The sequence below is a fragment of the Phaenicophaeus curvirostris genome, chromosome 31 (genome assembly GCF_032191515.1).
Source record: "Phaenicophaeus curvirostris isolate KB17595 chromosome 31, BPBGC_Pcur_1.0, whole genome shotgun sequence".
In the NCBI taxonomy this organism is placed as follows: domain Eukaryota; kingdom Metazoa; phylum Chordata; class Aves; order Cuculiformes; family Cuculidae; genus Phaenicophaeus; species Phaenicophaeus curvirostris.
The window spans coordinates 1,325,078-1,351,728 of record NC_091422.1 but is presented as its reverse complement, the minus strand read 5'-3'; the positions used below and the strand labels follow the sequence as shown (position 1 = coordinate 1,351,728).

The 26,651-nt window shown below is 42.4% G+C and overlaps 1 protein-coding gene across 3 annotated transcripts in view; it reads left to right on the top strand.

Annotated features, from left to right (window-relative positions):
- The window catches only part of LOC138732421 (3'-5' RNA helicase YTHDC2-like), a 34,549-nt gene extending 19,787 nt beyond the window's left edge, over nt 1-14,762 (top strand). Inside the window, exons 17-30 of one of the 3 annotated variants that reach the window (XM_069879032.1) lie at nt 821-903; nt 1,921-2,026; nt 2,147-2,266; nt 2,620-2,892; nt 3,388-3,514; nt 3,955-4,160; nt 5,351-5,546; nt 5,976-6,085; nt 8,854-9,140; nt 9,560-9,731; nt 10,638-10,841; nt 12,800-12,982; nt 14,274-14,377; nt 14,532-14,762. In XM_069879032.1, the coding sequence (XP_069735133.1) occupies nt 821-903; nt 1,921-2,026; nt 2,147-2,266; nt 2,620-2,892; nt 3,388-3,514; nt 3,955-4,160; nt 5,351-5,546; nt 5,976-6,085; nt 8,854-9,140; nt 9,560-9,731; nt 10,638-10,841; nt 12,800-12,982; nt 14,274-14,345 (2,139 nt within the window). In that variant the 3' untranslated portion in view covers nt 14,346-14,377; nt 14,532-14,762. Of the gene's footprint in view, nt 1-820; nt 904-1,920; nt 2,027-2,146; nt 2,267-2,619; nt 2,893-3,387; nt 3,515-3,954; nt 4,161-5,350; nt 5,547-5,975; nt 6,086-8,853; nt 9,141-9,559; nt 9,732-10,637; nt 10,842-12,799; nt 12,983-14,273; nt 14,378-14,531 lie in introns of those variants that run through there. The other 2 variants (XM_069879033.1, XM_069879034.1) reach the window with 2 other exon arrangements.
- Nucleotides 14,763-26,651: the final 11,889 nt, after the last annotated feature.

Sequence of the window (26,651 nt, the reverse complement as noted above, 5' to 3'; positions counted from 1 at the left end):
AGTGCGTGTCAAGCAACAAAGCTCACCGAGAGGTTTGACATCCATTAGTTTTATGACAATTAGTGGTAATATCTAGCTGTTGAAAAACCCTGTAAAAGCTATGGCAGGTTGATATAGTTATGTATCCACAACTTCGGTGATTTTTTTTTTTCTTTTAATGTAGTATTTCTGTTTGATTTTTGACACAATTCCATGAGTTTAGACTGCCATTTTCCTGAGAATTGGAGAACACTGGGAGTTTCCTTTGTCCAACTATCGTGTCTAGCTGAAGGCTCATCAATTAAGTGCTTAAGCGTTGTTTTTGATGTGTTGAATATCCATTCCCTAATTACTTGTTCCAGTAAAGTGAGATAACTTAAGGCAGTTTAAGATCTAGACTATGACTAGATCACAGGAGATATGCATATCAAATTTCTGAAGTTCTCATGGTAATACAGCTTTTGTTGTAATTTTGCATCAAACGTGGGAAAATAAGGATGTAATTTCTAAGCGAGACAAAGAGGAAAACGTTATTCAATGTAATAACATATTTTTGCTTGGTTTGTGATACCACATAACGCAATCCATGTCTTTTATTGACTTCCAATTACCTATTGCCTAGAAAACTTTTAATTTAGGAAAATATGTAGCACAAGTAAACTGTGATGGGGGCAGTATGAATTCACTTGAAATGAAGTACCTTACAACACACCTTTGTGCCAGAAGCGGCTCGTGCTTATTTTTTTTAGAGAGATTCTGTTGATTGTCTAAAACACTAGTAGCTCCTATTTCCTGTACACTATTCAGAGATGTTTTTATGTTCCTTGCTTTGCTTTTATAGAAGTCTTTTGATGCACTGAGTTGTGTTACAATGCTAAAAACGGTGTGGATTTCTAAAGCCAGTGCTATCCAGAGGAAAGGCAGGTAAGAAACGCTTCATACGGGATTTCATTTTGCAGATATCTGCTGTCTTGTATGTTAAGGATAATGTAACCAGGGTAGTAGCAGCCGTACTGGGTAATGCTACTAGCCCAGTCCAATATTATGGTGGATCATGGCCAACGCGAATTCTCTGCAGAAGAGTAAGGGTCAACATGTATTTTCTTGGAGAAATTTCCCAAGCTGTATAAAAAGTGGCACTGGGGAATTTCTCAAAGCTTACCTTAGGTCTAGATTGTTTTCCCCCCATCAATTTGTTCCCCTTCTCTTTCTCCCATGTGGGCACCAGCAACCACAGTGTCCAATAAGGGATTTCACAACTTCTCTGTGACCAAAGGGCTGCCAATTGCTAGTTTTTAATCAGTTCATCTTCATCCTGATCTTAGAGGAGACGTTGAGCAGTGATTCCTTTTACACCTTCTCCAAACCATTCATGACTTAATAAGAGGAATCATATTCTTCCTAACATTGGGTGAGGGCTAAGAGGATGTATAGCAACAAATGTCTGTGTTTGGTAATATGATATTGGCCTTAACCTGCAAGAATTTGAGTGTGAATGTGAGCGTTTGCTGTCTCTGTCCTCTCACTCAAGCTGTTTGGTCTTCATTCTACCTCTTACTTCCGAGTGTCTGGGGGATGTGAAGTGGAAGCGAGGAAGTTTGACTTATATTCCTTACAGCAAAGGACAGTTCAGGTTTGGATTCGTCTTAGGTTAGCAGAAAACCCCACATCACTTTATTTTTAGATAGGCCTTATTTTTGTTTCTCCAGACCTTTAACTGTTGGGGTAAAATGACAATAAGATTTTCATGCTATCAAAAGTAATCTATGTACTGTAAAAGTCTCACATTGTCTGTGAGACTTAAACTTTACAACAAAATTACCTTTTCCTTAGACCTGCTTATGCGCTTCTTTTCTAAGTTTGTGTGTATGTGTTGTTGGGTTATTTTTTTTTTTAAGAAGAAACTCTAATTTTAAGCAACTTCCATATTTTATTTTCAAGGGCTGGGCGCTGTCAGCCTGGAATCTGTTTTCGTCTCTTCAGCAGGCTCCGATTTCAGAATATGTTAGAATTTCAGACTCCAGAACTACTAAGAATGCCACTGCAGGTGAGCGTTTACTTTTTAAAAAATATCATCTGAACTATTTACACCAAAAAAGTGTTTAGTTTGATTTTTTTTCTCCCCCTAGTCTCAACAGTCTTTTTTTTTTTTTTTTTTAACTTGCAGGAGCTTTGTTTGCACACAAAACTTCTGGCTCCGATTAATTGTCCAATTATTGACTTTCTTATGAAAGCTCCTGATCCTCCACCAGCTTTAACTGTGAGAAATGCGGTGCAAATGCTTAAGGTCAGCAGAGGAACAGGTTTAGATGGGAATTGTATTTGATTCTGTATTTGTGGTGTAGTGACATAGCTTACTGAGCTTTCTTTGTGCTGAGACTGTTGTGTAGTTACTGGAGGATGCTTTGAGTTGTCTGTTTTCATTTTGTGTGTGAATGTGGTATTTTTTTAAGGGAAGAGTCTGCTTAGAAGTTTCATCTCAAACTGTTAAGAGTGTAACTCACTTTTTTAGTGTTTGGGAACAAGTCAAGCCCAGTATTCACATCCTTTCTGGGTTTTTTTTGTAAATGAATTTTGTCAGCTTTCCCACCCCTTTCCTCCTTCCCATTGTTTTTTGATTTTATTTTTTTTTTAATATAGACAATAGATGCCATGGACCCTTGGGAAGATCTCACTGAACTTGGTTATCATCTCACAGAATTACCAGTAGAGCCGCACCTTGGTAAAATGGTGTTGTGCGCTGTTGTTTTGAGGTGCCTGGATCCCATTCTTACCATTGCTTGCACTCTTGCATATCGAGATCCTTTTATCCTACCTGCGCTGGCCTCTCAAAAGCGTGCATCCATGCTGTGTAGAAAATGTTTTGCTGCTGGAACATTTAGTGACCATATGGCACTTCTCAGGGCTTTCCAGGTATTGTTTCATCTTTGAAAAGAGTAGTAATCACAATAGATCACCTATCAAAGTGAATGATGTACCAGTCAAGTTGGGTGTGCCAGTCAAGTTGGACTAATTCTGTCCCTGGATAAGAAACTGTTTTTACCTAGTGGCTTTCCTGTATGTTGGACTTGTAAATTTGTGAGTGAACACTTTTTGTCAGATACTTTGTTTTTTTCAAACCTGGTTGAATTCTGAATGTTGCAACAAGATGCCACTTCGTATCCTATTACACTGATAACTGAATATGATGATCTTAAAATAACTTAACATACCAATCATTGTATTAACTTAGGGAATAGGTAATGAGAATCTAGTATTTAACAAAAAAAAAAACAAGTCTCGTTTGGGACATTTTCTTTCTTTCAGAATGGTTTTTGCCTTCATTTTGTTGATATAATAAAAAAGATGCATTTTTAAATTTTAGCTAGTCAAATCAATACGCAAATGTAAAAACAATATTCTTTCCAGGCATGGCAGAAAGCACGCAGTGATGGCTGGGAGAGAGCCTTTTGTGAAAAGAACTTCCTGTGTCAAGCCACAATGGAAATCATCATAGGAAGGAGAACACAATTGCTTGGCCAGCTTAGAGCCTCAGGTAAATAGCTTTGAAAAAAAATTAATGTAGTTTTGGAGTCAAGTGTATACCTAGTATGAGTGCATACAAACTGTAAAAACAATAGTGTTCACTGATGTCGTTTTCCTTCTTTGATTTGCAATTGACCGGTACATGTTCATGCTGGGCATGGTGCAGATATTGTAGTGAGGTGTGGCCAGGAAGCAGCTAACATAACTGAAAGCATGTTCTAATAAATTATTTCCATAGGAAATGCTTTTGTGTTTTAAAAAGTAATTCTGTTCTATGTTTGTGTAAAACCCCTTATCAGGGAGGATTGTAAGCATAATAATTTTTTCTTGATCCTGTTATGGTTGGCAGTGGTGAAAAATGTACTTTTTTTTTTTTCAAATTCCTTTTGAGAAGCAAAAAGGTAGATCTTAAATACAAGCAAATATAGCACGTTTGCCCTCTTTCATCAGGTTTTGTTGGAGCCAGAGGAGGAGCCGATATGAAATATGTTAATACTAACTCTGAAAACTGGGCTGTAGTTAAAGCTGCCTTAGTGGCTGGGATGTATCCCAATCTAGTTCATGTAGACAGAGAAAGCATGATTTTAACGGGACCAAAGGCGAAGAAAGTGCGATTCCATCCTACCTCTGTTCTTAGTCAACCTCAGTATAAAAAGGTAAAATCACTTTGAATTTATAGTTGACAAAAAAGAGGACTACGCTCTATGAAATGTTACAGAAATGTGTCTTCATAGTTGTCAGTACTTTAATAGTAGCATTTGCATTAATCACTGTGTGTTTAGAAAATATTTTTCCTGGCACTTGATAAAATAATTTGATTCAGTTCATTTTTCCAATATTATTTCATCAAAAGGTAATTGAGTTAGTCCATCTTCTAGGCAGAATGAGACAAAATGGTAACCTTTCCTCCCAGTTATGAAACTGTTTTAAAGATATTTGGCTTGAAAGCTGCCTGGCAGAGAAGGACACAAACACAAGCCAGCAATGTGCCCAGGTGGCCAATAAGGCCAACAGCATCCTGGCTTGTATTAGAAATAGTGTGGCCAGCAGGAGTAGGGAAGGTATCATTCCCCTGTGCTCAGCAGTGGTGAGGCATTACCTCAGTTCAAGAAGGACGTTCAGATGCTGGAGTGTGTCCAAAGGAGGACACTGGAGCTGATGGAAAGTGTTGAGGATAAGCTGAGGGAACTGGATGTATTTGGCCTGGAGAAGGGAAGGCTGAGGGGAGACCTTATGGCTTTCTGCAACTGCCTGAAAGAAGGTTGTTGTGAGGTGGGTGTTGGTCTCTTCTGTGAAGTAACAAGTGAGGGGAAGAGAGGGAATGTGTTCATGTTGTGCCAGGGGAGTCTTATAGTAGGTATTAGGAAATACTTCTTTTCTGAGAAGAAGGTGGAGCATTGGAGCAGTCTACCCAGGGCAGTGGTGGAGTCTCCTTCCTCGGAGGTGTTCAGACAACATATAGATGTGCAACTTGGTAACATGGTTTAGTAGGCATGGTGGTGTCGGTCTGACAGTTGGACTGGATGATCTTAGAGGTATTTTACCAAACTTGATGATTCCATGATTCCATGATTCTGTATAACAATCCCTACTCATAATAGTTCTGCTCTAAAACTACTCTTTTCTTTTTTATTTTTTTTTAAGATCCTTCCTTTAAAGCAGAATATTTTGCTTCAGGATAGTAGGATAATTTGAGTCTGGGTGAATACGTCTTGCTTTTTTAATTTGTGTGTATTAATTTGACTACATAAATATATATTTATCTCTACATATATAAAATATGTTAAGGTTTATTTGAATTGCAACTAGAGGGTTAAATAGCCTAGTCTTATTTGCTCTTGCACAGATTCCCCCAGCAAATGGACAAACTGCAGCCATTCAGGCACTCCCTACAGACTGGCTTGTATATGATGAAATGATGAGAGCTCACAGGGTAGCAAGTATCCGATGCTGTTCTGTGGTAACATCTATCACTGTAGCACTCTTCTGTGGACCAGCTAGATTAGCAAGTGATGCTTTGCAGGAGCCGTCATTCGTTCAAGGTACAGTGGGGTTTGGATTTGGAATGTTTCCATTGCCATATGCATATAGATATACATACATACACACACACACACATATATATATATATATGCGCAGTGTGTGGTTTTGCAAACAGCTTTAGATATAAGTTTGGTAATGGCTTGTTGATATTGATAAAGGTACATGAGTGAGTTGGATCACATCAATACAGGTGCTTATATAGCAAGACCCTCAAAGGTTTGAATACTTGAGTTCCGCTAACTGAAGCGAAGAATTTGCACTAAGGTATGCTTGCAGAAAATTAAAGTGGTTTTTACAAGCGTTCACCTTGTAAAATCAAATGTAGAAGGAAAATGGCTTTTATCGCTGGTAGTACAGTAGTATTCAGGCTTTTATATATAAGTGGAAATAATATAGAAATATTCGTGTACCTTTTATATTTTATTCAGAGGGTGTGTTCTGTAATGATAACAGTGATAGCGAGAATGAGGACGAAACAACTGCTGAATTGGCAGTACTGGAGCTAAATGAATGGCTCCATGTCAAACTGGACCGTGAAGTAAGTACCTTGTGCTTGTTTCTTGTAGAAGGATGTTTATGTTGCAGCTTCTAGAAAGATTTCTGAAACATTTGGGTAAGCAAGAATTTTCTGTAAGAATGGCTGTCACAGTCCATTTGGGTCTCTCAGAGCTACAGGACAATGTACCTTATCATTTAACCTTTATTTCCTGAGCTCATTAAGAAATATAAATGGGGGCTCAATCCCCTTTTGCCCATACTAGCCTATTGCATGATTTCATTTATTCACCGTTCAGGTCATAAGGTTTCGTAACTTTTAACCTATAATTCAATTCATGCACCTATGACCAACAGAAAAATAGAACCAGTTTACCTAGCCGGCAGTGAGAGGAGGAGGGCTCCTTCTTCTTTCTCCGTCACTGTGTAAGTGACACAGTTTGACCCAATAGCACTGTTCCGAGCACATATTGGACCATAGCTTGTGCTGGGTTAGTCAAAAATCTGAGCGGTAGTCGAGTGAACAGTCATGATGGCTTACTGGGTATAAGAAGGATGTTGAGGCTCTGGAGCGAGTCCAGAGAAGAGTAACGAAGCTGGTGAAGGGCCTGGAGAACTGGATTTACAAGGAGTGGCACTGGCAGAGGCTGCCCAGGGAAGTGCTCAGGGATATGGTTTAGTGATTGATGGGAATGGTTGGACTCGATGATCCAGCGGGTCCTTTCCAACCTAGTGATTTTATAATTCCATGATGGTTGGTTTTGCCTTTGGAAGACTAACTGGGTCATTGTAAGAGTATTTCTGGAGACGGTGGGTACAGTGGAGCTGTGAGGCTTGTATTGCCTTTATATGATAGATGCAGGGCCCTGCCCATAAAGGAATGTGTTTCCTTGTCAAGGATTCCCTGGCCTGCCCCAGGTACCTCAAGGACAGAGCTGGCACAGAATGGGAGCAGAGGTGGGGTGTAATGTTTGGTTAACAAGCCCATATAATGCCTCTGCAGCTCAGTTATAAAAAAGACAGTCCAGCCAGGGAATTTGTGTTCCCCAAGGTCACTGGCTGGTCTGGGCTCTTTTGTCTGGAGAAGAGGACGTGCCCTGCTGCCTGCCTGCCAGCCACAGTCATATAAGTCTTTTCTTATATGAATACCTTTTCTTACACAGGAGCCTTGTGGTTGGTGTATACTACAGGCCACCTGATGGAGAGAGCCAACTCATGAAGCCTTCTTCCTCCAGCTACAGGAGGCTTTACACTTGCAGGTTGAAGTCCTGCTTGGGGACTTCAACTACCCTGACATATGCTGGAAAAGTAGCACAGCAAGCTGTAGGCAGTCCAGGAGACTCCTGGGGTGCATTGAAAATAATTTCTTAATCCAGCAAAGAGACCCCCAACCAGAGGGGACACAATGCTGGACCTCATGGTGACTAATATGAGTGAACTTATCAGTGACATTAGGATTGGAGGCAGCCTGGGCTGCAGTGATCAAGCACTGGGGACAGGCGAGGAGCACAATCAGGACCCTAAATTTCAGGAAAGCAGACTTCCAGCTCTTCGAAGAGTTGCTCAGTAGGACCCCCTGGGACATGATCCTCGGGGACAAGGGAGTGGAACAGAGCTGGCAAATATTTAGGAATGCTTTCCATGAAGCACAAGAGCACTCAGTCCCCACATGTAGGAAATGAGGCAGGAAGGGGAAGAGAGCAGCGTGGCTGAGTCAAGACCTGCTGGTCAAACTCAAGAACAAGAGGGAGCTGCAGAGGCTGGCAGTGAGAGGGGAGGGCGGCTACTTTCTCTGTCACGGTGTGGGTTTCCCCTCTATCACACCAGGAAGGTCTCAGCAGCCCAGCTACTGTTGGACCTGCTTCAAAAGCTTTTTGGGTAAGCTGCAGGTAATGGCTGCAGGAGGCAGCAAGCTGCGGGTGGTATTGGCTGCATGATGAACCTTCAGCTCTTTGTAACCATCTGTCCTGCTTATCTGATCATCTCAGTTTGACCCAATAGCACTGTTCTGAGCACATATTGGACCGTAGCTTGTGCTGGGTTAGTCAAAAATCTGAGCGGTAGTCGAGTGAACAGTCGTGATGGCTTACTGGGTATTTGCTTCTCTGAGAGGATGACAAAAGTTGGATTGAAATGAAGTGCTTTAACTTGGAATTGCTGAAAGGAAGTTACTGCCAAGTTTTAGAAAAAAAGAAAAAAAAACAACTCGTGTTGAAGATAGTCTTGAGGTCATTGAGAAGCTCTGGCTGTGGTAGCAGGTAGGGTAGGTTCTGGGTTATGAAACAGATTTATTTGCTCTAGTAACATCTTGTAGAGGTGTTGAAAAGTGAGATTTTTTTAAAAAGGGAAGCATTACTGATAACATGAGAATTCAACTCTAGTAGTCTAAGTTCAGTCATTGTGTTTGAGCAGAAATATGCCTCAGAAAAATGTCACTTAATTCTTTTCCCTCAGGTGTGAAGAAAGAGTGCGTGAACACAGAGTGAATTGAGAGGAAGGGCATAAGGCATTAACAGTTGTTTGGTTTCTTTTAAATAGAAATGTAATGTGAAAAATGAGAATTCCTGTAGATTTACAATGTAATTTTAAGTTTAGTGCAGAGCTTATTGAAATAAAATGTTCTAAAAATGATCTTGCACCCAAGGAACGCAAAGAGAGCAGCTTGGGTTAAGTATTGGGTTTTCGCCCCATTGCTGGCATTTCAGCCCTGCTTTTCCGTCTGGACCCTGTTAATTTTAGAATGCCAGATGCTGCCTGATAGGAAAGGCATATTACCTGTCTTGCCTTTAACAGAATTGAAATTCATTACAGGCTTCTGCTTCACTGTTGCAACTGAGGCAGAATTGGCATCGCTTATTTCTGCGTCGTGCGCGAGCTGCTGCTAAACCATGGTCTCAAGTTGATGAAAGAGCTCTAAGAGCAATTGTAGCTGTTTTAAGTGTGGAAGAACAGGCTGCAGGTTTGCAGCAGCCTTCAGGAATCGGTCAGAGACCAAGACTTATGTCTCCTGAAGAACTTCTGCCATCTACATGGAGGCCAGGGAGGCCAGCCAACAGCTCCACAGATACTGAATTCTCTGACTCCTCTAATGCCCAAAAGTAAGTTTTTGAGATCTTCTAGAGACTGTAGGTTGTCATTTACAAAGCTGTGAAAGCATTACTTGAATTGCTGCTAGTAGTAAAAAGAAAGCAACCATAGAAATACAGTTGAAAGAATTGATACTGCCCTATGCTGCACTGTAGTTGTGATTTCTTTGAGAGGTATTTCATATGTTTGCCTACTGTTGGAGACAGAAATATTGTACGTGAATGGTGATAGCTGGGAAGAAGTAGCAGTAGAAGTTCAACTTTACCATTCAAAACCAGCAGATGGTCAGTACGTTCTGAGTTAGTGTTTAGTCTGGTTTTGGAATTACTGTAATATATTTAGTCTTGTAGTAGGCTGATACATAGATATAAATTGTTCTGTGACCACTTAGGAGAATCCTGGTATGTCGTGTATCTCCCTTACTTTTTAGAGTTTTCATGAAATCTGCACCTCCTGCACTTCACCAGCCAAAGAAGTATGAAGAAAAAAACCTCTCCAAACGAACTTCAATTGACAGATCAGATCAGTCATCAGTGAAGTCTACAGACAGCAGTAGCTATCCTAGCCCCTGTGCCAGTCCTTGTTCTCCAGTATCTGGAAAGGTAGAGTTCTTGTAAATCACCCCACTCTTCAAAATTAATAGAATTTTAGAAATAAATTTGCTGATCTCTTTCAGCAACTATCAGCTATTGTATTGATAGATTAATAATTTAATTTAGGTTTTAATTTTTAACAGCTGTTATTTCTTTCTTGAACTTAAAATCTAGGCTGGGAGTCCTTGTTATGATAGTCCTTTTTTTTTTCTAAATTAGTACATGCACTTCTGAGTCCTTTGGATTCTGCCCTCCTCTGTTTCTGTAACAGCATTAATTGATAGCGATTCTCTAAGTTTTGTGTTGTCTGCCAAATTGTGACTGCTTGCTTTTTTATGTTAGTTATTTTAACAAAGCACATATTTTAATGCAGCTGTTGGCATAATTGTCCCTACGTACTTGAATAGAAAACTGCAGTAATATTAAGCAGATCACTGAGAGGAAAACCCATTGTTCCTCTAGGCAGACTCATTGAGGGATTTAATAATTCCTCCTAAGTATTTCTGTTTTTACATTCAGCTAATGTAAAAGGGAAAAAACTTACTTTTCCTGGAGGTGGAAATGTGAGTAGTGTGCTTCAGGCTACAGTCTAGAGATATTAATTTTTTGTCATCTGAAGGTGTGTCAGACTTCAAATTGTTAATCACTAGACTGTTTAGGCCTGTTCTGCTATACTTGTTTGCTACCCTTTATGAATGAAGAATTTTTTTGGAAAGTGCTTACAAACTGTAAAATAGATGTGAAATACATTTCAAAACCAACTCTGATGGTACCAGCTGATAGGTTCTGTGTTCCATGTAGGATTTAGAGGAGGGTAGGAGTACAGTCAAAAGATTTCTGTTTCCTTGTATGTAAAAGTTTAGAACTAAAGCCTGGCATATTTTATTGTAGCTTAATTTAATTTAATTTTTCCAGGGTTCCAAACCTTCTTCACCAAGATCAAACCTGCCAGTTCGGTACTTTATAATGAAAAGTAGCAACTTGCAAAACATTGATATTTCTCAACAGAAAGGTATATGGTCTGCTACTTCAAGTAGTGAACAAAAACTAAACAGAGCCTTTTGGGAGAGCAGTATGATTTATTTAATATTTTCTGCTCAAGGGTCTGGACACTTCCAGGTGAGTCTTTAGTTAATACTTAATAGTAGTTTTGGTTGATGGTTTAGGTCACCATAGCAAATGACCACATGTAGCATGGATGTTCCTGCTTGTGACTTCTAACCTTCTAATAAGTAGAGTAGCAAGCCTATGTATCCAGTTGCTGATGAAAGAATACATTGTTCTCTGAAATGTGCCCTTTTAGCTAACTCAGTTTGTCACTCAGAGGCTAAGACTGAATTGCCTTTAAACATCTTTAGTCAGAGTAATCATAGAATGGTAGTATAGTTTGGTTGGAAGGGACCTTAAAGATCATTAGTTCCAACCCTCCCTGCTGTGGGCAGGGATATCCCACTAGATGAGGTTACCTAAGGCCCCATCTCTTCTGTATGCCCACTTTCATCCTTTTAAAACAACAATAACAAAACAAAGCTCCCAAACAAAATGGAGGATTTGGACTATTCTTGGCATGCCAAAATAAATATTGTAAGTGAACAAGCAGTTATAATCAAGTCACAGCTCTCTAAAGAGAGGGAACTCAGAAATGTCTTTCTTAGAAATTTTAATAAAATCTGTTCTGCCTGAAATCTATTTTCTGAAAGTTAGGAAGCTGGAAAGTCATGACCACGATTCTTCCATAGCTATGTCTTGACTTTAAGTTTAGCAAGGTATTTGTCAATATTTGTTGACAAGTTTATAGCCAATCACTGACTTGACCTGGCAGTGCTCAGTTGCAGGTTAGGTGTGTTATGGAGAGGGCTAAACTCAGTTGTTCCAGGTAAACAAAGTACAGTGTACCTTCGTATATATAAGCTATTCGTGGAAGTCAGCTGAACTCAAAATGTGATGAGCTAGATGAAGTACTGCTGTCTTGCTGGTACCACTGAGGGTTTACAGCGAGATATACGTATGATGAGTTGGCAAATGCAGATATAATATCGGAAAGTAATTTTTAGCATGCTGTTTGTTACTGAGAATAGGCTGTTGTATTGAGGCTCTTACACAAGGAAACTATGAGGGAAAGATGTGCTGAAGTCAGGAGTGTAGGTGATAGATGTTGCCTTGCCCTTCTAGTTTTGATAGTGCACTGGACATTCATGGGAATGTGAGCATTATGTTCATGTTAATATTCTCTTCTACCAAGTGCCTCTTTACTTTCCACCTTTATTTTTCCTCTGTTCCTTTTATTAATTTCCATTTAAGTCTGGCTTGAGCTGTCTAGGGCCTCGCATCTTACAACAGTAGTGTGTGCTGCTGACTTACGTAGTGCACTGCATCTCTTGGGCTCCTGAAGTCTTAGCTGGCTTAAGCTTGCCTGAATAGTTGATAAGTTGGGGGTGTGGTGATAAGTGGGGGTCTTTTTCTGCTTTGTTTTGTTTGTCCTGTGTGTGAGTTGGAGCATCTGTAAAAAAACTTAGAAGCGATCTCAGATTTGGAGCTTCTTTCATTTTCTTTCTGAATACATGCCTGCTTGGAATTTCTTCCCACTCTGCTGAAAAAGGAAACAGAAGCGACTTCTTTCTTTGAAGAACAGCTATACTCTTAGTTCTGTGTGAAAGTTTGTTAACATGGAGGGAACATGGGAAGGATGGATTGATTTCTGCAGATAACTACACCTAGCAAGGAATAGCTAATGGACTGTTATGTAGTAGAACGTTGATTCTTTATACTTCAGATGTTTTTACAACACCTTTTCAACCTCTGTTACACAGTTTAAAAGTGTTTTGGATGGTAATTTTGAGAGATAAATTGAGAAACATTCTCTGTGGTCAAACTCTAGAAGGTGTGTTTGAAGTGGAAAAAAAATGATGCTTCTTTGAACTATCTAGATGTAAGTTATAAAAGATCCAACTTCATGGAAGAGAGCCTGTGCATTGCTTTGAAACTAATTTGAAAGTACTGTATGAAGTCCAGTCGCTTATTTCTAATGTAAGCAGATGTGCCGTAATTCCCTTTCCTATTTCAATTTTTTGCTCCAGGGATTTGCTAGAATGGCTTCAGAGATAGGGTGTGAGAAAAGTCAAGACTGGGGTTCTGCTGGTTTTGGAGGTGTATTTAAGGTGGAATGGATCCGAAAAGAGAGCATTCCTTTTCAGTTTGCACACCATTTGCTCAACCCTTGGAATGACAATAAGGAAGTACAGATGAGCAGAGATGGCCAGGTAAAGTTTTTCTTTTCTAAAGTCCTTGTTATGCAATACCTTGTTTGGCCTTGATGTTTGTCTCAGCTGTCCTCATGTATCTGTTAATCTGAATCTTGATTCATTGGTGTACGTTCTGCTAATGCATTACTGTGAAGTAATGGAGGCTTTTTGATAAAATAAAAGTGATTTCTTGCTTAATATGTGTTTTAAAATTATTTAAAGCTGGATGCTTCCAAAAATAAATGGTTTTGGAGTTTGTAATTTTGAATCTGAAGATTTATCTCTGTTCAGATTTGTTCCCTGAAGTAGTCTGTCAGACCCAAATAACTATTCATAATTATAGCTTTGAGTTTCCTGTAAAGTCTGAAGAGAATCTTGAGATTTGGGGTAGAATAAAGCTCCAGTCTTTTAAAACCAAATGCAACTTCAAAAAAGCTGGAAGAGAATTGACACAAGAGTTCTCTGTGGCAGTTTCTGTGTTTTCCCCAGTCTGCTCCCCAAGTATCTTCCCAATAAAAGAGTCTAGAGCTAAAATTTTTATGTCATCTTTTTCACTACTTCACTAAAATGTCTCCACTTGTAAGAATGAGGAAAGGAACATAGCACATAATGGACTTAACAGTGCTTCTCTTGTAAGTGGCTAGTAATACCCAAACAGTCTTGGCAATCTTACAAATGACTCTTTTCTATTAATGTCCATGATTCTACCAAGAGACACTGTATTACTGTGACTTGCATTTCAACATTCACCACTATGCTTGACTGAATTAAACTTAAAAGGATGTGGAGAACAATCTTTAGTTAATAAGTGATATGACCTGTGGAAGGTACAAAGTATATGATGCCTATGTTCTTGTATATGGTGGCAGCGTGTCTGCTCAGAATTCTTTTCTTATCATAGAATCATAGAATCACCAGGTTGGAAGAGACCCACCGGATCATTGAGTCCAACCATTCCCACCAATCTCTAAACCATGTCCATCAGTACCTCATCCACCCACACCTTAAACACCTCCAGGGAAGGCGAGTTAACCACCTCCCTGGGCAGACGGACATCTTACCATGAATGAAAAAAGCCCAAAACAACCTGTAGGCCAGTGTTGCTTATGAAAGTTCTTGTCTCCTTCCAAGCCCCAGTAAACAAACTTCCAGTATGTGAAGTTATTTTGGTATACCTGATAGCAAGAGAAATGAACTCTTTCAGAAAGACTGAAGGCAATCACCAGGAACTTGCTCTCACAATTTTGTTATAAATGGTTCTATATGATTAGTAGTAGCAGTGTAAATATTTTTTCCTGCTCATTTCTAGGAGCTGGAACCACAAGTTGGAGAGCAGTTGTTGCAGCTATGGGACCGTATTCCTTTGGCAGCGAAAAAATGAATTGATTGAGCATGTTGAGTAATGCGATAGAGGTATTTATTTCATGCATTACTTCATCTTTTTATGATGGAGGAAAAGCTACCTATATATGTCGTATCATTACAGTACTGGCTTTCCTTTGTAATTTGTGTAAGAATAGGTATGCTTAGTAATAAATATTCTCTTCCTTTGATTATTTTTTTTTAGCTGTGGTCATTGAAACATCAGCTATAACCACTTCAACCAGCAGAGTGCCTACGATATAAATACAAAGAAGAAGGTGGTGCAACAAACTCCTGAAGATGTTAGCGATGCTGTGCAGCAGAGGCCTGTTGCCAAATGGTACTCTAATGGTTCGTTAACTTGAGCATTGTTACAGGTTCTTTTTTTCTTTCAAGAAAAATAAAAATTGCCAGTGCAACTTCCATCATCTTTCAATGTAGTCTCCGTGCTTTCTTTCTCTACCTCTTCTTTCAATTTGTCTTTTCTCTGCTGTACCGTTGTTAAGTTCTATTAGGCTTCGTCTTAGTCACTGACTTAGTGTACTATAAGGCTGGTCTGAATTCAGTCTGCTCACTGTCAGCACTACTTTTGTGTGTGGGCTACAAGGGGGATCAGAGGGCTGGAGCAACTCCCATATGAGGACAGGCTGAGAGAGTTGTTCAGCCTGGAGAAGAGAAGGCTCCAAGGAGATCTTATAGCAACCTTCCAATACCTGAAGGGGCTACAAGAAAGCTGAGGACGGACTGTTTACAAAGGCTTGTGGTGAAAGAACATGGGACAACGGCTATAAACTGGAGAGGAGCAGGTGTAGACTAGACATAAGGAAGAACTTCTTCACAAAGAGAGTGGTGAGGCACTGGCACAGGTTGCCCAGGGAGGATGTGGATGCCCTATTCTGGAGATGTTCAAGGCCAGGTTGGATGGGGCCTTGGGCAGCCTGATCCAGTGGGACACGTCCTTGCCCATGGCAGGTAGGGTTGAAACTAGATGATCTTTAAGGTCCTTTCCAAACCAAACTATTCTGTGATTCTTAGATTAAAACGAGAGCTTTCTCTGCTTTTGAGCCTGTACTTAATGGCTTTCATGTCTGCTAAAAATAGTGGCACAGTTCACAGTACCCTCTGTGTTCATTATGGCATTCTGTGTAGAGGCTTCCACAACTCAGTGCCAGGGAAGGTCATGGAACAGGTGATCTTGACTGCTATCATGAAGCACATGCAAGAGAACTGGGTGATCAAGCCCAGTCAACACGAGTACACGAAAGGCAGGTCTTGCCAAACTAACCTGATCGCCTTCTATGACAAAGTGACTCGGCTGCTGGATGAGGCTGTGGATGTATCTTCCTGGACTTCAGGAAAGCCTTTGACACAGTTTCTCACAGCATTCTGCTTCGGAAACTGTCACCTCTGGCCTGGACAGGTGCACACTCTCCTGGGTGGAAAACTGGTTGGCTGGAGGGCCCAGAGAGTGGTGGGAAATGGAGTTAACTCCAGCTGGAGGCCAGCGACAAGTGGTGTCCCCAGGGCTCAGTGCTGGGTCCAGCCCTGTTCAATGTCTTTATCAGTGACCTGGATGAAGGCATCGAGTGCACCCTTAGCAAGTTTGCAGACGGCACCAAGCTGGGTGGAAGTGTTGATCTGCTGGAGGGTCGGGAGGCTCCAAAGGGATCTGAACGGGCTGGACCGCTGGGCTGAGACCAATGGGATGAGGTTTAACAAGGCCAAATGCTGGGTCCTACACTTGGGGACCAACAACCCTGTGCAGCTACAGACTAGGAGATGTCTGTCTAGAAAGCTGCCTGGAGGAGAGGGACCTGGGGGTGTTGGTTGACAGCGACGGAACATGAGCCAGCAGTGTGCCCAGGTGGCCAAGAAGGCCACTGGCATCTTGGCTTGGATCAGAAATGGCGTGGCCACCTGGTCCAGGAAGGTTATTCTCCCTCTCTATTCAGCACTGGTGAGACTGCTCCTTGAATCCTCTGTTCAGTTCTGGGCCCCTCGCCACAAGAAGGATGTTGAGGCTCTGGAGCGAGTCCAGAGAAGAGCAACGAAGCTGGTGAAGGGCCTGGAGAACTGGACTTACAAGGAGTGGCTGAGAGAACTGGGATTGTTTAGCCTGGAGAAGGGGAAGCTTAGGGGAGACCTCATTGCTCTCTACAACTACCTGAAAGGAGGTTGTGGAGAGAAGGATGCTGACAGGGGACAGGACAAGAGGGAATGGCCTCAAGCTCCACCAGGGGAGGTTCAGGCTTGACATCAGGAAAAAAATATTTCATGGAAACGGTTATTGGGCACTGGCAGAGGCTGCCCAGGGAGGTGCTCAGGGATATGGTTTAGTGATTGATGGGAATGGTTGGACTCGATGATCCAGCGGGTCCTTTCCAACCTAGTGATTTTATAATTCCATGATGGTTGGTTTTGCCTTTGGAAGACTAACTGGGTCATTGTAAGAGTATTTCTGGAGACGGTGGGTACAGTGGAGCTGTGAGGCTTGTATTGCCTTTATATGATAGATGCAGGGCCCTGCCCATAAAGGAATGTGTTTCCTTGTCAAGGATTCCCTGGCCTGCCCCAGGTACCTCAAGGACAGAGCTGGCACAGAATGGGAGCAGAGGTGGGGTGTAATGTTTGGTTAACAAGCCCATATAATGCCTCTGCAGCTCAGTTATAAAAAAGACAGTCCAGCCAGGGAATTTGTGTTCCCCAAGGTCACTGGCTGGTCTGGGCTCTTTTGTCTGGAGAAGAGGACGTGCCCTGCTGCCTGCCTGCCAGCCACAGTCATATAAGTCTTTTCTTATATGAATACCTTTTCTTACACAGGAGCCTTGTGGTTGGTGTATACTACAGGCCACCTGATGGAGAGAGCCAACTCATGAAGCCTTCTTCCTCCAGCTACAGGAGGCTTTACACTTGCAGGTTGAAGTCCTGCTTGGGGACTTCAACTACCCTGACATATGCTGGAAAAGTAGCACAGCAAGCTGTAGGCAGTCCAGGAGACTCCTGGGGTGCATTGAAAATAATTTCTTAATCCAGCAAAGAGACCCCCAACCAGAGGGGACACAATGCTGGACCTCATGGTGACTAATATGAGTGAACTTATCAGTGACATTAGGATTGGAGGCAGCCTGGGCTGCAGTGATCAAGCACTGGGGACAGGCGAGGAGCACAATCAGGACCCTAAATTTCAGGAAAGCAGACTTCCAGCTCTTCGAAGAGTTGCTCAGTAGGACCCCCTGGGACATGATCCTCGGGGACAAGGGAGTGGAACAGAGCTGGCAAATATTTAGGAATGCTTTCCATGAAGCACAAGAGCACTCAGTCCCCACATGTAGGAAATGAGGCAGGAAGGGGAAGAGAGCAGCGTGGCTGAGTCAAGACCTGCTGGTCAAACTCAAGAACAAGAGGGAGCTGCAGAGGCTGGCAGTGAGAGGGGAGGGCGGCTACTTTCTCTGTCACGGTGTGGGTTTCCCCTCTATCACACCAGGAAGGTCTCAGCAGCCCAGCTACTGTTGGACCTGCTTCAAAAGCTTTTTGGGTAAGCTGCAGGTAATGGCTGCAGGAGGCAGCAAGCTGCGGGTGGTATTGGCTGCATGATGAACCTTCAGCTCTTTGTAACCATCTGTCCTGCTTATCTGATCATCTCAGTTTGACCCAATAGCACTGTTCTGAGCACATATTGGACCGTAGCTTGTGCTGGGTTAGTCAAAAATCTGAGCGGTAGTCGAGTGAACAGTCGTGATGGCTTACTGGGTATTTGCTTCTCTGAGAGGATGACAAAAGTTGGATTGAAATGAAGTGCTTTAACTTGGAATTGCTGAAAGGAAGTTACTGCCAAGTTTTAGAAAAAAAGAAAAAAAAACAACTCGTGTTGAAGATAGTCTTGAGGTCATTGAGAAGCTCTGGCTGTGGTAGCAGGTAGGGTAGGTTCTGGGTTATGAAACAGATTTATTTGCTCTAGTAACATCTTGTAGAGGTGTTGAAAAGTGAGATTTTTTTAAAAAGGGAAGCATTACTGATAACATGAGAATTCAACTCTAGTAGTCTAAGTTCAGTCATTGTGTTTGAGCAGAAATATGCCTCAGAAAAATGTCACTTAATTCTTTTCCCTCAGGTGTGAAGAAAGAGTGCGTGAACACAGAGTGAATTGAGAGGAAGGGCATAAGGCATTAACAGTTGTTTGGTTTCTTTTAAATAGAAATGTAATGTGAAAAATGAGAATTCCTGTAGATTTACAATGTAATTTTAAGTTTAGTGCAGAGCTTATTGAAATAAAATGTTCTAAAAATGATCTTGCACCCAAGGAACGCAAAGAGAGCAGCTTGGGTTAAGTATTGGGTTTTCGCCCCATTGCTGGCATTTCAGCCCTGCTTTTCCGTCTGTTAATTTTAGAATGCCAGATGCTGCCTGATGCAAAAGGCATAGGGTACCTGCAGGGATTTCCAGAGCAAGCTCAAATATGTTGATGGAGCAAGAGTGTCTTTGGAAGAAGGCCCTTGTTAAGCTTGATGGAACAAAACTGTGGGATGAGGAGGCAAGAATTCCGTACACACAACCAAGTGCATAGAGAATTGTGACATTGTTTCAATAAGTGTTTCAAAATATTTAACCACTACCTTTTGCCTTGCCTGTTGATAGCAGCGGGAAAGTACCGAAACACTATGTTAGCAGTAAATAGGTGCATGATCTGTTGATTGGTTTATAGGTATACGCTAACAATTGCGATTGGACATAAGTTTTAGAGTTACTATATGATTTGTATTGAGAAAAATATAAAAGGAGTCGAGTTGAGAATAAAGTCTTGCTGCCCAGAATTAGTCCATGCAATTGCAATATGCAACAAATGGTGCCCTCTATGTGAGGCCCGTAGGCTGGCTGCTGATCCGGTTGCATTGTCCAGTTGAACTCTAGGGATTCACTGCTCAGAGGAAGCGGATTTTGTGCACGAACATCAATACCTTTTGAAAGTAGAGAGATAAGCAGCTGGGAACTATGGGGTCACATCTGACAAAGGAACAAAAAGGTGCCTTAGTAGTTTTTTTATAAAATCCTGAAACAACATAGGAAGAAAGTAGGTCAGGAAGACTTACAAAAAACTCTTGCCTGGGCACCTAGGAATGATCTGTCTATAAATATTAAAAATGCTTATGACCCAGAGAAGTGAGATCAAATAAGGGTCTGACTATGGGGAAGTGCTACTTGCAGTGACAATGCAGCTGCCAATTTATTGCCATGTTGGCAAGTCGTATTTGAGACTTTAAAATAGCACAAGGGACTGCAGGAAAATACAGAGGATGGGGCAATGGCTCCTACAGTCCCGTCAGCTCCTCTATTGACTCAGTTGCCCTTACTGAACTCTGTAGTGAAGCCAAAAGCACATCTTGCTCCTAATACCTCTGCAGTATTACAGCCCAATAATTTCGATGAGGATCTGGATGATCCTTTCGATCCAGGTCCTATTGATCCAGGAAAAGAACCTGATTTATATCTCCCAGACCTGCATGATAAACTGGCATTCATGAAGAAAGGTGCTAGACAAGCAGGAGACATAGGAATACTAAAAGTTTTTCCTGTGATTTATTTACACAATATTTATATTTACACAAACATTAAGCAGGCAGACGATACCACCGCTAGAGAAATTTTGCTTAAACAATTAGCCATACAGAATGCAAACGCAGACCGTCAGGAAGTTTGACTGTCTTTAAAGAATAGAAACCCATCACACTGCAATTCAGCTCATCCCTAGGGCAGCTGAGGGCGCCTTAGTAACTGAGACTCAGTGCACAGTTAATTGGATGATCATCAGACACAAAGCAAGGGTTGTTTGTTTTACCAGGATTGACTGCTGCAGAACAAAGGGAAACGGCACAAGAAGCCAAACATCAAATTGTGCAAGCAGCATCAGCTGCAGGATTAAAAATTGCAGAAGACAAAATACAAGAAACTTCACCTTGGAGATATTTAGGATGGAAAATCTCTGACCACCTGAATCAATGACCACCACTGACTCTGCGAATGGACATAAAAACTTTCATCTTCAAAAACTTGTAGGGATCATCAACTAGGTTCACCTTTTCTCAGGGATATCTACAGAAGATTTACATCCCCTTTTTAAACTTTTAGAGGGGGATTACAGGCTTAACATCCCCAAGGACACTTACTCTTCCCACACAAGCTGCCCTTAAACAGTTGTTGAAAAATTAACCACTCAGGCTGTTCAAAGATGAAAATTGAATCATCCTATTAATCTTTTTGGTTTTTATTCAAGCTTTCAACTTTATTGCCTGTTAGCACAATGGATACCACAGGATGCAGATCCATTAGTAATTTTAGAATGGATATTTTTATCCTATAACTTTGGAAAAACTGTCACCACTGCTATTGATACAATTCCAGTGGTCATTCAAAAGGGGAGGAAATGCTTGGATGTTTTTAGATGGCACAGAGCCTGATTGACGGAGACCAGCTCACAGGGACGTCTTAGAGAGACTAGACGGACTACTGCTCTGGTGGCAAGTAGCAATTCTTTATTCCTCAACCAGAGTTTTTATACTCTCCTGGGAGAGCTTGTCAGTTCCTACCAAGCTTGAGTGCACTGTTTACATTACGGCTGTTCTTACCGTGAGAATACAAGTTCTGCAAGTTCTGCAAGTGAGGGACTACGTGTCTGTTCGAGGATTCACACATTCTTCTGTTTGTGGTGGTCTTATCTTAGACCTGCAGGTGTTCTTGAAATATATTTAACTCGGGCCCTGGAATGATGAGAAACTAAGCATGTTGCCAAGAGCCCTGATAGTCCACATCCTCCCTTTCAGGAGGAGCAGCTTTGTTGTTGGCATGATATTCTGTTCCTGACCCTTTCAGGCCAGACAGAATATTGCTCTCCAGGCTCTTGGCTTTCATTATTCTGTCTTTGACCCTTTCAGGCCCCCAGAATGTCTAATAGTTCTCCTCACTCCCACTGCAACAGATTTTTGGGGTATTGTAAAAGTGGAGGAGGTCAAATGAATGATGTGCAAGGTAAATTAAGTAAGCTCTCTTTTGGGTGAAGGCACGATGAAAAAAACTGAGAAGCCCAGCTTCTGAAAACTGATTTGTGACCAGTTTCTCTTTTGGCTTACCACCTTCATGATCACAGCCAAAGATGGCTTGGCATGGATACTGCTCTTCCTTCTATGGCAACACATCATCACACAGTGGAAAGAACTTGTGGATATTTAGCAGGGCCAAGGAACGGCTCCCAAAGTAACTAACTTTGTTTAGTAGATGCTCTTGTCTTGATGTTTTTGTTCTATTGTAACTTTCCAGAGGAAGAGGAGGAGAAGAGCTACTGAGTTTTCCTTGCATCCATGAAGAATTTAGGACTAAGAAATGCCTGCAAAAACCACAGCTCAGTGTCACACATTCTTCCTGCCAAGAGATATTAAGGATCTCGTTCTGAAAAAATGAAGTCTATTTACTTAAATGAGGGGGATCAGGAAGAACCTCCAGCACCTGCAGCTAAACAAGGATTCTACCACTTCCAGTTACTTCCCCAGAGAAGGCTCTTGGCTTTTCTGCTTCCATCACCTGGAATAACAAGCGGACCATGCCTCCCACACAGTTCCACGCTTCCTTGCCCAGCAGCAGGGGAGCAGCCTATGTGTGGCCTCTGAAGAGCCACCTGCCTCTGAGCACCTGTGAAACAGCATGGATCTGTGCCCAAGGCTCCTCCGATCCCGTGAGGGCAGTGGGCTGGTCTCACCCAGCCTCCGGTCCTGGTGGTGGAACTCCCTGGGGGTCTCGTTGTCAGATGGACTTGTGGCTGCTCTGCTCTGAAGACCTGGCACGGTCACACGATTTGGTGTTTTAGGAAGCTGGCAGCCTCCCTTTTTTTCAACCAGAAAGGCCTTAAGAACAAATTAACAAGCTAATTACTAACCTGCAACCGGCTTGGGGCAACCCTCAATATTGTTACAGGCTGGGGCTGAAGACTGAGAGCAGCCCAGTGGAGAAGGACCTGGGGGTCCTGGTGGATGAGAAGCCAGACATGAATTGGCAATGTGCACTTGCAGCCCCAAAGGCCGTCTCTGCCCTGGACTGCATCAAAACTAGTGTGGTCAGTGAGGCGAGGGAGGGGATTCTGCTCCTCTACTCTTCGCTAGTGGGAGCCCACCTGGAGTCCTGTGTCCAGCTCTGGAGCCCTCAGGATGGGAAAGACATGGAGTGAGTCCCAAGGAGACACTTCTCCTGTGACGAGAGTCAGAGAGTTGGGGTTGTTGAACTTGGAGAAGAGGAAACTTATTGTGGCCTTTCAGTACTTAAAGGGGGCTGATAAAAAGATGGGGAAAAGCTTTTTAGCAGGGTCTGTAACAATAGGACAAGAGGTAATGGGTTTAAACAAAAAGAGAAGTTTAGACTAGGTATAAGGACAATTGTGTGGATTTTGGTTTTTTTTTTTCACTGAGGGTGGTGAAACACTGGCACAGGTTGCCCAGAGAAGTGGTAGATGCCATGTCCCTGGAAACATTCAAGGCCAGGTTGAATGGGGCTCTGAGCAACCTGATCCAGTTGAAGATATCCCTGCTCGCTGCACGGGGTTCGGACTGGGTGACCTTCATAGTCCCTTCCAATCCAAACCATTCAATGATCTTTAAGGACCTAGTTTACTCTGAAACTTGCAACACTATAACAGCGCATAATTTCAGGCAGTTTCTCTGTTGGAGAGGAAATAGCTTCACTGTGTGGGGTTGCCCTACCCATTGCAAGGATGTCCTAAGCATTTAGGAAGTTTCAGACTGGCGGGGACAGCATCAGTCAGACAGGTTACAGTTGCTGTGTTTTCAAGCAAATATGTAACTGAAGTGAAAATCTGGCTTCTGAGGGAAGAGAGAAATGATCGGGAATGCCAAAATCTTTATTTCAAAAGCTGCTGTGTAGGAGGTGGCCCAATGTCGCATGAGCTACTGCAACAGGCAGTGAGAAGCACAGTGCCTCCGGCTGATCCTGGCCCACTGGAGCCTCTGCCTCAGCTGTGCAAGCAGCGTTTCACCTGCAAACGGTTTGGCTGATAGTAGAGTCTGTGGGGTACAGTGGTATGGTTCTGTTCCTGGGAAAAGCATTATCACAGAATCACAGAATAACCAGGTTGGAAGAGACCCACCGGATCATCGAGTCCAACCGTTCCCATCAAACACTAAACCATATCCCTCAGAACCTCATCCACCTGTGCCTTAAACACCTCCAGGGAAGGTGACTCAACCACCTCCCTGGGCAGCCTCTGCCAGTGCCCAATGACCCTTTCTGTAAAGAATTTTTTCCTAACGTCTAGCCTAAACCTCCCCTGGTGGAGCTTGAGGCCATTCCCTCTTGTCCTGTCCCCTGTCCCTTGGGAGAAGAGGCCAGCACCCTCCTCTCTACAACGTCCTTTCAGGTAGTTGTAGAGAGCAATGAGGTCTCCCCTCAGCCTCCTCTTCGCCAGGCTAAACAACCCCAGCTCTCTCAGCCGCTCCTCATAAGGCCTGTTCTCCAGCCCCCTCACCAGCTTTGTTGCTCTTCTCTGGACTCTCTCCAGAGCCTCAACATCCTTCTTGTGGGGAGGGGCCCAGAACTGAACACAGGATTCGAGGAGCGGTCTCACCAGTGCCGAGTCCAGAGGGAGAAGAACCTCCCTGGACCTGCTGGTCACGCTGTTTCTGATCCAAGCCAAGATGCCATTGGCCTTCTTGGCCACCTGGGCCACTGCTGGCTCATATTCAGTTGGTTGTCAACCAACACCCCCAGGTCCCTCTCCTCCAGGCAGCTTTCTAGACAGGCTTCTCCTAGTCTGTAGCACTGCACAGGGTTGTTGTGCCCCAAGTGCAGGACCCGGCATTTGGCCTTGTTAAACCTCATGCCCTTGGACTCTGCCCAGCGGTCCAGCCCGTTCAGATCCCTTTGCAGAGCCTCCCGACCCTCCAGCAGATCGACACTTCCACCCAGCTTAGTGTCGTCTGCAAACTTGCTCAGGGTGCACTCGATGCCTTCATCCAGGTCATTGATGAAGACATTGAACAGGGCTGAATTTTTGGAAATGAGGTATTGGAGTCACTGATGCATGATTATTGAATCTGACTGGAACATCTGGGCAATTTGTTTTAATAGAGTCAGTAGAGGATCTTAAATGAAAACTTATAGATTATACAATATAAAGCTGGTCTTACTGCTGATGTTGGTCACAGGAGTGATCCTGGCCGTTAAAGTCTGATTAAAGTCAGCGTACCGTAGGATAGCGTACTGTAAGGGACAGCTGTGATCCTGCCCTCACTAACTGAACTAGCAATTCCAGGGATTTGGAAAAATAAAAAGGAGTCATTTTTTTCACTTACTGCACTTCTCCATTGTTTTAAATTTTCAAGACTTCTTTGATGCCCACTTGATTTGGACAAGATGCCTATGTGTCTTTTCAAAACAAATAGAAATATCAGTTCAGCTTTGCAAAAAATACTGAACTGGAGCTGGACTGACAGCTAGCACAATACAGGGCTGTCCTTGGAAGCGTTATTTGTGCTCAGCATGAAAGACTGAAACATACAGACACACAGGTAGGCTTTGTTTCAGACATGTAACAAATGTAAGTATTTTCTTGGTTACATGAAATTTAGCTAAGAGTTCAGATTCCAAGCAACATAATTGTTCTTTTGATATAGAGAGTATTAGGAGTATTAGGAAAGAGTGTTATTGCTTGAGGACCAGAAACTCCTTGTTACATAGAACTAGAATCTCGCAAATTCTTATCTGTGTGAATGAATTTAACCTGGAGACCCAGGAAGAGGTAAGGAGGGAGAGAAGCACATGGAGGAACACGCTGAGGGGCATGATCTGCACTGAAGTGCTGTAAGCCATCTTGATCTGCTGCCAGCCATTATGAAATAGCATAATTCAATTCAGGAAGATAATCACTTTTTAGAACCATTTGTCTTGAGTATAAGTATCTGTAAAGGTCTGCCAGCTACCCATGCTCTAGAATATCTCCAGAAGTTTTCAGTTTTGTTGGCCTGTAAAATGGAATGAACTCATGCTGTTGATGACCATAGGATTAGTTCTTTCATTTTTTTCCTCTATGCTTTTATTTCTAGTGAAATAGTCTCCAAGGAAATTCAACAGAAGCAGATAATGTGGCATAGTAGCTGAAATCTTAGAGTGTATGAGGGTAAACTAATCAGTAGGGCTCCAGGGCTGGACTTGTCCATCTCCTTCTCTCTTAGTAGTCCTGCAGTGAACAGTCAGGTTTTGTCAGTACCTCCTTCTATGTGTGAAATATAACAATATAAATACTCTTTATTACGCAATTAAAAAAATCTTCCCTTTCCCTGATTGAAATTTGGTTTCAGTTTTATTAAGAGACCTCCTTTAAAAAAGGTGAAAATGAAGGAAAACGGAGGAGAGTTAGTCATCCTTGCAAGGTTATGAACAAAACTGTAGGGAAGACCCTGCCTTTCTCCACCTGGAAAAGGTCTTGGAGCAAGCATGTGCCCTAGAGTGGAAGAGATCAAGATCTTTCTCAGTCTGGCTGTCAATAAAGTCTTATTAGTTCTTCTCTTCTATTACCTCTCAAGAATCCAAATATCATAAACTGAGAAATTATCTAAGAAAACCCGTGTGTCATGTAGGCAGGTATGGAACAATTGTGGAGTTACTCTGTAGATAAATGTTAAGATGAAAATTCACTCAAGATGTTTTTGGGTTTTTTCCACATTGCAGAAAGCATTTTTAGCTCAAACCCTCTAGATGGTGCTACAGCTGCAGCACAGAGGACTGAGCTCACTGTTCGGTTCCGTCCTCCTTGTTGCAATGCCACTTTACTTGAGTCACTATTTGTACAAAATAATTAATGGCACAACTTCCATACTGTTTTCAGGTTTATGCAAGGGCAAGTCAGCCTAGGTGGATTTCCCATCCCCAGCTAAGCTCGAGTAGGTCGGGTTTTGTCGATAAAGAAGTCTTGCAGGAGCTGTTGAGGTCAGATTATCTTAGCTCTGGAAGCTGTGCCTGGGGTGCTGCTGAGTGCAGGTGGGGCCAGGTGTAGCCTGTGGTGCTGAGCAAGTGACAGCGCTGAGCCTCTTCCAACTCCCAGCAGATGCTGCTGATTTTGTATGCTAATGGGATCTCCCCCAACCGTTTCCTCTTCCTTCTGAGAGCACGAAGTAAGTACATGAAAAGTGTTTTCTTATATCAAGAGCAAATTGATGCTAACCCTGGCTCAGCTGTAAGGCAGAAGCTGCAGAGGTGTTTTATTTGGTAATTGAATAAAGCTTATGCAGAACTTCATCAAAATTATTTTCTTATCTTCTGCTAACTTTTCTTG